This window comes from Sprattus sprattus, assembly GCF_963457725.1.
Source record: "Sprattus sprattus genome assembly, chromosome: 14".
Lineage (NCBI taxonomy): Eukaryota > Metazoa > Chordata > Actinopteri > Clupeiformes > Clupeidae > Sprattus > Sprattus sprattus.
This window is the reverse complement of record NC_137912.1, coordinates 16,959,224-16,971,298: the sequence shown is the minus strand read 5'-3', so window position 1 is coordinate 16,971,298 and position 12,075 is coordinate 16,959,224. Positions and strand designations below refer to the sequence as shown.

The window sequence follows — 12,075 nt, the reverse complement described above, 5'->3', positions numbered from 1 at the left end:
GACGAAGCTTCTTTTGTAGCAATTGAATGAGTTTACTTGGTATTCAATATACAGTACAGCCGTCAATGCAAATGCAGTCACAAGTGGTACATTCAACACCTAGGCCGGAGAAGATCTTCTGACTCTTACCCCAAAGGCTTTGGCTTTTAACCTCTAGTTCTGGCCCACTTTCTGTGATGTCATCCTCCTTGGTCAGCAACTAAAAAGCCCCCCTCCTCTCATCATGGGATACAGTTTCATATTAATCATGGGATATCAAGTGTCTGTCTGGTGTTCTTTTGTGTTTGAGCACAGCGGAACTCCCTGCAAATGTGGTTTGGGCTTGTGCCCATTTTAGCACATTTGCCCTAACTGTTTTATCTGCAGTGTACCTCATGATTTAAGGTCCTTCTTCCTGTCATATTAATACCATCTTTTTCCTCCTATTCAATCAATACAGCCTTTTCCCTCCCTAGCTCAACAGGCCTGTTTACATGGCCTGTCAATATAACCTGCTAGGCCTTTCCTCACACTGTAGATACCAGTGAGTTACAGCTTTGCGTGTTCTGCTGAGTTACAGCTCTGTTGTTTCTGCTGAGTTACAGCTCTGTTGTTGCTGCAACTGCCAGGTGTTTAGCACATTCCTGTAAACTTAATTGCTATTTTGTCACGCTATGGGTATATGCTTAATTTTATCTTACAAGTCATGAGAAGTTAAAAATGCAACATATACAAAGTACATGTGCAGATGTATGGAAACAGAATACACATCTCTCTGGAGTGTGTCTGGAGGCTTGTTGAGGTGGTGAAAAGTGGGGCATATAGGGAAGGGGAAACGATAGGAGTGAGAAAGGTATGAGTGTGAATGCATACTGCTCACAGTGGCCATTTGAATGCTAATGAACATGGTGCTACCAGTAGTTTTCGTGCATAAACAAAGGGCTATGTTAAGTGCAGATTCATTTTCACACTAAGGGAAAAAGACTTTGAAATACATCAGTGCCAACCTCAGGTGTTATAATTTCTCCATACCTGTACCACCAACACAAACCCTTCAACAGGTAACAATGAAACACCTATGACTGCTAACAATGAAGAAGTCTAACTAGTCCATTTGAATACTTTGTTCAACTGACCGTTTCACCATTTTATAAAAGCACTCAAAAAGAAGGATGAGCATTATGTATGTGCTATAGTTTAAGCAGTTACTTGTGGGCACCACTACACACACACACACACGAATATTATTATGGCTGACACCGCACCAGCTAGCGGTCATATATAGCGCCCTAGTTGCTTTTCGCCTGTTGCTTTGCTCGTTGCCTGTCAGTGAAATTAGGGCCCATAGTGTTTGTCATAGTTATGGTACTAACACTTCAACAATCCACAAGGAACTTGGTTGATTCCCCACATGGCTGATATGGAATAGAGGGATTATATCCCTAGGTGTGCAACTCCCTTGGTGCTTGGTGGGGTAGGGTCAAAGCACTTTTTGAGCCATGCCTCAAAAGCCATTTTGACAGAAATTATGAAATGTTGTTATGGTGAGCTGGCCTTCAGTGGGCAATCGATGTTCACCATCCAGCACATGCCGGTTTTCTTCTGCATTTCAGTGCAACCTTTGTTGTTTTACAATGTGCTTTGATGAAATACCAACCTCCATAGCTACAAACACACTTCTACTGTTTGGCGTGTAGGGGAGAGGACAACCATTGGATCTGCAAGCCATGGAATCTGGCCCGTGGACTAGACACACACATAACCAGCAACATCAACTACATCATTAGGCAGAGAGAGAGCACCCCCAAGGTATGCAGTATGTGTGTTTTAGTTGCTTGGCCTTGACCACCATTTGCCACCTCCATTTGTGAATTCAAAAAGAGAAAATGGAGAATTTATTTCACTGTTCTCTCATGGTGGTCATCAACATTACGTATCCACTTGGTATTGATCCAGCAGCACATTATACAGTTTTGGTTGTCATTGAATTGATATGTTGCATCTAAATAGCCGAACTTGACTCTGAGACATGTTGGAGGGGGTGCCATCTTCAGATAATGGCCTTTGATAAATGTACTATTTTGAGTACCACCTTTTAAAATGGTACTTAATCACACTAAGATTCTTAACTTTATTATGTCTTTATTACTTCCTTTATCTATCCCCCACACTTTCCAAAACCGTTGTTCCCACCAGGTGGTATGTAAGTATTTGGAGGATCCAGTGTTGTTTGACAGAGAGGATATTGGTTTGGTGAAGATGGATATTCGCTACATGGTGCTGCTGCAGTCTGCCAGCCCCCTCCGTCTCTATGCCTATGACGTCTTCTGGCTTCGCTTTGCCAACAAGTAAGGACTGTTTTCCTCTGTTATCTAATAATTCAGTGAAGAGATATAAAAAAAATGTGTTTTAATACTACAATATATATTATAGTATTAACATTTAAATTTTATTAAGAGTATTCAAAGAGGTGTTTGGATCAAGGTCTTTGAATCCTTTTTTTGTAGAGATAAAAAAAAACACATTTTATTACCACTCTTGTTCAACCCACTCACCCCCCCCCCCCCCCCCCCTCTTTTCCCCTACCCCCACTCTACCTCCTGCACCCCCCCCCCCTCTTTTCTCCTACCCCCACCCTACACTCTCCCTCCCTCCCCCACCCTTCTCCCCTCTCTTCAGACCGTTCTCCCTCGACACCTTTGATGACTATCAGAAGCACTTCACAGTAATGAACTATGCGGAGGGAGTTGTGCTGAAACAGGTAAGGGGCCTCATTATCTTCAAGGACCTGTGGAAACATTCAGAGTTCACATAGATATGAGTTCTAGTCACAGTTTGGCTCCATTTAACAACTGTAACAGATCATTCCCACTGAGGAAAGAACTCTTGTAGTTAATTCAAATTCCCAAATTAAAACACGTCGGATGCCTTTTTTTGTTAAAGTAAGGTATCAGTTATGTTGGTCAAGCTGACCTTTCACAGAGTTATGAGTTATGTCAAATTGCAGGCAGCAAAGACGTAGCAGTATGACACGAGTGAGAGTGGGGTTGATAAAGAATATCCCCACGGATACCCCCCCACCCCCAACACCACCCCCACTGCATACATGGCCATCTAAATTAGCCTTCACGTCACTTTCTCCTGCAGTAGGAGAATGCCTGTTCATGACTATGCTCAATGTGCCTTCTTTATTATCAGTTTATTTTTTATTTATTTTTTTAGACCTGCCTGTTCCTTTTTAAACCTGGTTGCACCATTCAGTTTCAGTGTTTTGTCTGTTTTGCTTAGTTTGTCTAAGGCTCCTCTATGTCTATGGTTCATGGTAGGGTCATGACCTCACACCCAAGCTGGCAGAGCTGATACCGACTGTACCTCAAAAAGGTGTTAATCACAAAACAGATGTTTGCAGAAAGTCGGGCACACACACACTATAAGGAAAATGTGATCATATTGTCGTATTTTTTATCTACTTATGACTGTATTATTGAATAATGTGTGTCTTGCTGGTACTGGAACAGGGACATCTCAACAAATAAAGGTAGCAGTTAGATGAGAAGACTGCCATAAGGCAGAAGGGCCCTTTTCAAAGACATCATATGGCAGACAGGCCTTCTTATAAACCCAAGTGCGCAGATAGCATTCATGATAAATCACGTGGCAAACATGCCGCCTCTGCAAAGACTACCTAGGCACGTTAGGGACAAACGGGGGTCAGGGCAAGGTGACGGACGCCTCTGCAAAAAGCCACAAGGCAGACAATGTCAAGAACCCATGTCTGAAAACCCCTGAGACACGTGGTATCACAGGAAACTGCACCATGTATCTCAAGGTGGTTAATTCTGTTGACGTAGACAAAGCAAACTGTTAAATATGCAACATTGTTAAGATAGTTAAACCCATTGCTCTCCATCTTGGTGTGGTCGAGTCCAATGACGCAAATAAGGTACCTGTTGCTTTCCACCTCGGTGCGGTCGAGTCAAATGACGCAAATAAGACGCAAATGAAACCAGAGCAAATGGTGATTTGATCAATATAAAAGTGGGCACGGGGACTTGTTGGTTAGGTTTTTCTACTTGATGGCTCTTGCAATATGCTTAGAGTCTTTGAGATGCTCCATGGACCAGCTCAGCAGTAGTTATCTCCTCTGAATTAAACTGTTCAGTATATTCATACCTATTTGCCTTGAGAAGTTTCTTGAGAACTCTTAAAATTTTCCACAACAATATCAATACAGATGGGCTAGTACACTAAGATGCTAGTACAGGAATATTGTGACTTAATAATCAATAACCCCTGATTATAAAAGTGCTTGTTGTTTAGTTATAAAAAATGACTATATCAAGTTAAAGGTTTAGGTTTTAATAACCCCCCTGTTTTCCTCTCCTCCATAGGTTCATTATGATGAGTTCATTCCCATGTTTGAAAAGCAGTACCCACAGTATCCCTGGAAACAAGTTGAGGTACGCATTTGAACTCACACATGTTTGAATGTATTTTTTTCACGTTTGTTTCTCTCATGAATCTTAGATAAGAGAAAGGAAGAAATCCAAGTGTGTGTGTTGTGTGGGTTGGTGTGTGTGGTGTGTGGTGTGGTGTGTGTGTGTGTGTGTTTGTGTGTGTGTGTGTGTGTGTGTGTGTGTGTGTGTGTGTGCGTGCCTGCGTGCCTTTCAGTACCAGGCGGCTCATGGATCCTGCTTTCCTTTGTTCCGGCTTCTCCTTTCTCAGCGTCTCCCCACTGAAGGCCAGCTTTATCTGTTAGATGCCTTCCACCTGCTTTGTGTCTGTGGGATTTGCATTCAGTGGTCTAGCACCGTGGTCAAGCTCCTCCAGACTGCTCCCCCAACTGATTTGTGTGTGTGTGTGTGTGTGTGTGTGTGTGTGTGTGTGTGTGTGTGTGTGTGTGTGTGTGTGTGTGTGTGTGTGTGTGTGTGTGTGTGTGTGTGTGTGTGTGTGTGTGTGTGTGTGTGTTTACATTTGGAGGAGACACTGATGTCTGTCACCTTAACATTTACAACACTAGGCAGAGACCGTGCATGTACTAGAGTCGATCAGAGGAATATTTGGGTCTTGTTATGATTAATTTGTGTCACTTGTTAACCAAAGTTCTGCATGTGTGTGTGTACGTATGTGTGCATGTGTGTGTGTATGTATATGTTTGTGTGTGTGCGATTGGCTGTGTGCTTAAATTCACAGGCAGATATCTTTACTGCCTTTGGGGAGCTGTTCCAGGCTGCTACCTCCCGGCCCGCCCCCCAAGGCATAGGTGCCTACCCCTCCTCCAGAGCCATCTACGCCATTGACCTGATGCTGAAGTGGGAGAAAACGGAACAAGGTAACATGCCTGATGGCCTTAAAGACCTCTGAGCCTCCTGAGATTCCATGTGACAGTGCATTTATAGAAAAGGGAAGTGTGTCTGTGTCTACGGGTGTAGATGGGTGTGTGTGTCTGTCTGTGTGTGTGTGTGTCTGTGTGTCTGTGTGTCTGTTTGTGTGTGTGTGTGTGTGTGTGTGTGTGTGTGTGTGTGTGTGTGTGTGTTGTCCGTGTGTGTGTGTGTTGTCCATGTGCGTGCGAGAAAGAGACAAAGACTTTTGACTTGGTACATTGTCAATTAATTATAGTTTTAAAATACAAACAACATCCACATCCTGGACCAATTCAATTCTGAAAGGGCTAACTATAAAATTCCTCGATTCCCTGCGGTGGGGATAGTTAAACCCATGATGGAATCGGTTGCCGAGGTTACAAGCCAGTGGTTTGAAGGTTTACCTCAGTGAGCAGCCTACAGAGAAGTCACCTCTTGGTGGGATCAAGAGTTTACTGCCTGACCGTCAGAAAGGCCTAGTATATACAAGTAAGGAAGTGTAGCCAGTCTGCATACATTAAGCATGGTACAGACAAAGGTGAATGAAATCTACACAGATGGTAACAGTGATGACTCTGGACACTCTAATCTCTGTACCAGGCAACAAGTCTTAGGGTTGTTTACTTGTTTTGATTGTCACATTCTGAGGAAGGACCAGATGGGCCCTTGTGGCCTCGCCTTGGGACAGGGGGATACTTCTGGGGGTAATATAACTGGGTAAATCCATCATGACAAGTCAGAGGGTTTTGTATTATTGTACAGCTGGCATGGTATTTTTTAAGTCCCAGGTTTTATGGCTTACTATACATGGCCCTTGCTTGACACGGAAACATGTCAATTCATCTACCTATAGGCTTCCATGGGCTGTGGTAGATGTATGGAGCGTTCTATGTGGGCCCTGTTCTATGTGTGCCCTGTTCTTTGTGTGACTGTGTTCCTGTTCTATGTGTGACTGTGTTCCTGTTCTATGTGTGGGTGTTCCTGTTCCATGTGTGACTGTGTTTCTGTTCTATGTGTGACTGTGTTCCTGTTCTATGTGTGACTGTGTTCCTGTTCTATGTGTGACTGTGTTCCTGTTCTATGTGTGACTCTGTTCTGCCACAGGTGACTGTTCTGCCACGAGTGACTGTGTTCTGCCATGTGTGACAGTGTTCCAGTTCTATGTGTGACTGTGTTCTGCCATGTGTGACAGTGTTCCAGTTCTATGTGTGACTGTGTTCTGGTTCTATGTGTGACTGTGTTCCGGTTCTATGTGTGACTGTGTTCCAGTTTTCTGTGTGACTGTGTTCTGCCAGGAGTGAGTGTGTTACTGTTATGTGTGCGACCGTGTGTACGTAGCAATAAGGAGGATGGAACGCTCCTGGGACTGTGCATCAGGGTGTCGCTTTTATGCCTGAGTGCATTCTCTGCATCATTAGCTTACTTACAAGGTTAGCATTGATATGGGTGGCCTGCTGATTCTCCTGACTTGCTGTGACCCACGAAAGGTGGGCCCTGTCAAGTAGGGCGCTTTAACTCAAACTTTCTCTGAACAAATCAGAGAAGTGGATGGATCTTGATGTGAAGTCTTGGTGCGCACCATTGTAGAGAATGAAACCTTGGTCCTGATTTGTTCATCCATTGCCTGACTTATCCATTAATCTTGGGAATAAAATCACAATCAAGAGTAATAATCAAAGAAGAAGTCTGTTCATTTTTTCCAAGTAATTACATAAATAAAGCGTGACTGATGTGTAGTCCTGAGTTATAGTTAATAGTAAACTGAAATCTATTGTTTTACTTATAAATAACACAACCTCATGGTTGCTCGTGTTTTGCCTTAAATGGTAGGGGGTTTCTCCCTGGTCAGGGCTTAGCGTCTTTTGGCAGGTGGCTTTGGCTTCCTGTACCAAATTAAGTAAGGTCAATGACCCCCTAACAAATGCCAGCTGTACAGTAAGGTAGACAGTGAGGCACCGGCTGGTTTGGGGTCTTCCCTCTTATGGATATTGCAATTTGGTGGTTCTGATTGGAGGTGGGCAGATGGTATTCTGGGATAACTGAGGTCTATTAAAAGGGCTTACACACTTCATATGATCAGAACGATTCCTGGGGGTCCTTCTCTGTTATCTCCATTGTGACAATAAACCACTTCCAGATTTTATTGAGATTTTAAATATGTATGTAACTACTGGAAAAAAAAACAGTCTCATCCCCATTTCACAAAAAAAGCATTCATCTATTTGAATGCTTTGCCCTCCATCATGATTTTATTATGCCCTTTATAATTCTCTTATGAAGGACATTAGTAACCTATCCACAGCAAACAAAACCCCAGGTCAGCTATTTGTGCAGACAGGGCTGGTGTTGAAATATGTAACGCCAATCACATATGATGACATTTAAGTGGCTCTTATTTGAAAAATATGAAAAATGTTAGGGCTCATGGATAATTTCCAGTAACTAACTTTCTGGTCTTATAATGTTAGTACACCAGTAAAATATTTTCTTCAGTCATTCTTTTAAATTTGGTCCATGTCCACCAATAGATGGATTTACCCAGCTGGAAAGAGTATTACTTTATAGCAGGTGAACTGTCAACGTCTGGAGACCCACAGTTTTCTGTGGTCGACGAGAGAGAAGCAACTCCCACATCAAACAAGGTTTATATAGGCTGATGTTGGCGTGACCCTGATGACAACTCACTATCTGGCAGAGATAACCACGTTACACACACTAGTTTAAGCACACATACAAGGACAGAAAGGTCAGCACTTAAGAAATAAAGGCATGTGATTACCACACATTCTACTTGAGTGTAGTTTTACATTCCTCAATCACCATGGCAAGTGTCATGAAAAATTATCTTAGAGTGTCTTGTGACCTTTCGTGGCCTTTCAGAAACACCTCTGTGCCGTGGTTTCTCAGAAAATGCGCCTCTGGCTCGTGGCAGCCTTCCAGCACAAGCAATACACACATTTTTCAATATTACAGTCATAAGTAGGTACAAATACAACACAAGTGACACATGGATCCAATGTGCACAGGTAAAAAGAGAGGAAGCCTCCACATTACTGCACAAAGCCGTATGGCAATACAGAGATAACAGCAGGACACAGCAGGCGTCTTCAGGTGGACCAACACCAGTTATGCTGATGAGAGCTGATCCATTCAGCCCTTAACTTCATGTTAGGTTGAGGATTCCAAATAGAGACAATCCCAAGTTTTGTTTTTATCCAAAAAATGCACCTTGCATATTTCACGTATAGGTGTGTTCACTTCTTTTCTTCAGTCCCAGTCAGTACCTGGCCATCAGAGGAGTGGAATGTTTGATGTGGATGGTCTTGGACATTCACATTGTAGTGCTCACATTCACACATTTCCAAAAAATTTAATTTGAATATAAATTTGAATAGGTTGCTCACTTGGATGGAACAGACAGCCATCTTGACATTTGCAAACTGCTCGACTCTATAGCACCAGTTTGCTGCAAACCCTGCCCATTTGAGAAGCAGCCTTGAGACTAGTGCTGACATGTAACTAAATGCTGTCTTGATTGTTCTCTCGTAGCTTGATTGTTCTATCCTTTGTATGTCGTTTTGGATTATAGGCTCTACTTAACGACTTAATGTACATGTAAATGCAATGAGGGCTCTACATTTCAAAGGTGATAAGAGGGGGTTGGGTGGGGGAGAAGACACGGTGGGAGGAAGTGATGTAGGTTTCTTTTGTATGGAGTGTTGTGGCAAAAAACATTGTGGACCTTTGCAAGAACAGCTCTTTCAGTGCTGCATCATACATATCTGGATTATTACCTATGTACAGTTCTAAAATGCATTTGTTTGTTTTCAATGCTGGCATCCATCTGAAAATGTGCCAGCAGACATGAAAATGGTAAAATATTGTTGAAACACGTTTTTTATACCTTAGTAACTGTGTTGATAATCCCATTGCACCACTGACTGGAATTGTATTAAAGTCGGTGCATTACTGATTTTATTTCCCTACGTCTGCCATTTTGTCTGACCTGCATTGAAACGTTCTAAATAGTTCTGCCTCTGCCGGTCTTCCTCCTCAGGTGAGCGCGTAATGAGACCACAGATCCTGGAGGTCAACTTTAGCCCTGACTGTGAGCGTGCGTGCAAGTACCACCCACAGTTCTACAACCACATGTTCCAGACGCTCTTTCTGGACAACGCAGAGGACTGCCCTGTCACTCAGATCTTATAACTGTTTCTGTCATCATGTGAAATAAACTGTTCTCTACCACCAACAATGATCTTTTTAAATCACATTCAACTTCAGATACCAGTATAACAGATATGCATGTACCAGTACAACTGATATTCATATTCACATATATCCTGTATCAATATCAAAGTCCAGGTGAAAATGACTTCATCCCAGTTAACATTACTTAATCCTGAAGTCTTAATGGATGAATACTCAGGTTGTAATGACTGAAAACTAACGTCTATGCATGGATGATTTAAAAAATACAAAATAACATACATTTGGGAAATTCATTAGTTATGTATCCAAGCATTGTAAATATGGATGTATGTGGACACAATGTTTCCTTGCTAATACAGCCGTACTGTACCTTCATACCTCATTGTTAATGTATGTACCATGCTTAATGTATGCACATAAAACCCCTGACATTTTCAATTGTCCATGTTATTTTCGATGTTCCTCCATACCAAAGATGTTTGCTTCCTCTACAAAGATAACTATTATAAATTATTTTAAATCGCTGTTAAACTCTGCCCAAATTTATCAGAAGAGGCAAGTCATTTTTCAGTCATTTCAGGTTTTTTTGTAAGATGTGTGCATACATGTGATATGTTTGCCATCACTCTCCTGAAATAAACCATTTTTTAAACCATAAAAAAAGGTGAAATAACTGCATGGTTGTGAAGTTGAGTTGTGTCCTATCCCGTGGGAATGTTTGACCCTGGGAAATACCCCTGCTGGAGGGGGGCCCAGCCGGGGTCAAAGAAAGAACAGACCTGAGCATGGGCCCCTGTGGTGTCTGATTTGTAGGTTTGAGATAAGGAAAGAACTCTGTTTTCTGACCCGATTAAAACTTGTTCTTGTTGGTTTCTAAAAAAAAAGTCTTCAATAACTTCATTAAACAGTTGACAGTGTAGGAAATAACCATAAGAGCCAGAACGTTACTGACTAGCCCACTACACTGCAATGACAAATAAACCGTTGACATACATATTTCAGTCAAAGTAACAGATTCTCACTAACCTGTTCTGTTTTTCTTCCCTGCATATCACGTGTGCTTTCGTTTCAAGTAGTGTGGTGCCAAATGATAATCAGAATCAGAAACGTTCTCAGAATCAAAATATGTAGTAGGTTTATAAAGAATCTGTTGTGATTATGTGGCACAAAACAAGTTTGAGATTTAAAGGGAGACGTGAAATGAGCAGGGAAAATCATCCCAAACCCCTCGCACCCTGGACACAAACTCCAGGTGCTCCTCTTTATTTAGACAGCTGTTGTGTCAATAGGTATTCTATTTGCCTCAGAGAGGGAATAAGGCAATGATCACATTTATAATCTTAAACCAGCTTTAAGATTAGGTTTTTGCAACATTCCCAGAGTCAAAGTTTGGGAGAAAACTTTGACAAGTAGATTTGAATCGCCTGCCCCAAAACTAAGCTTTAGATGCTACATTATTAACAAAAGAGAGAGGGAGTAACTGTCTACAAAAGGCATTTGGATTTTGTGATCATCGATGCTGTATTTATTTCTGTGCTTAATAAGGATTGTCATCTGTCATTAGTTGGCATCTGTTCTATTTAACACATTAGAGCTTGACCCAGGGTGGCCCACATAATCCGAGCTTTGCAAGTGTTCAGAGTCCGGACTTGTGTAAAAGTATCTCTTTATTCAATATGCATATCAGGCTCACTCACAACTTATCAGACGAGAGAGAAGAAAAGTTCACATCACGCAAGGTATATAGTATAGGCTGAAGTTGGTGTGACTCTTACACCAACACACCATCTGGCATAGATAACCACACAGTGGTTTCCCACGTCCAAGGTCATCTTACTATGCTTTTGGCAAAAGTTTGGTATACAATGTTCCAGGTATTCTACAAAGCCAGAATGGTCAACACTTAAGAAACGAAGGAATGTGATTTCCACACAAACAAACTTGATTAGAGTTTTACAGTACTCTAGCCTATCACACACGTTAGAGCTGGACACAGGGTTGCGCACGTAAATCCCAGCTCTAAGTAGAATTAATCAGAGGTGTGATGCTAGAGATGCTTTCAGCATCTTCCTGTGAATCATACCTCTTTTCTGTTGCGGAAAGGTGTATAAAACAGACAGCACTGAGGATCTAAGTGCAGTTAAGTACTTGCTTAAGTTTATGTATTGGTGCATAACTAGCTGAAAAACCCATTTGCATACTGTCTGAACTCTGTCAGACTTAAGCCTTCTTTTGAGACATTTTGCCTCAAACCATCACTCTAAAGACTTCTAGCTATAATGTGGAACTAAAGGATCCACACTGATATCTTGCTAAAAATGAATAATTGCTACCACAGTTCATACATTCCGGGCTTTTTCTACAGGAGGATGGTCCCTGAAGTTGTCTAGGGGAAGTGGATGGGCGGGGAGAAATCTGAGGCTCGCATGTTAAAACCTTCTCGGATATGCGAGGTTAGAGATAGAGTGGTCGTTACTAATGGAACTCTGGACGGAGTTACGTGGAAGAAAGACGTAAGTAG

The 12,075-nt window shown here is 42.0% G+C and overlaps 1 protein-coding gene across 1 annotated transcript in view; it reads left to right on the top strand.

The window, feature by feature from the left end:
- ttll12 (tubulin tyrosine ligase-like family, member 12) overlaps positions 1-9,920 on the top strand; it is a gene marked incomplete at its 5' end in the record, with an annotated part of 31,642 nt that extends 21,722 nt beyond the window's left edge. The window contains 6 exons of the mRNA XM_080851235.1: positions 1,677-1,788; positions 2,176-2,327; positions 2,659-2,740; positions 4,371-4,439; positions 5,173-5,311; positions 9,400-9,920. Coding sequence (XP_080707361.1) covers positions 1,677-1,788; positions 2,176-2,327; positions 2,659-2,740; positions 4,371-4,439; positions 5,173-5,311; positions 9,400-9,551 — 706 coding nt within the window. The 3' untranslated portion in view covers positions 9,552-9,920. The remainder of the gene's footprint in view (positions 1-1,676; positions 1,789-2,175; positions 2,328-2,658; positions 2,741-4,370; positions 4,440-5,172; positions 5,312-9,399) is intronic.
- Positions 9,921-12,075: the final 2,155 nt, after the last annotated feature.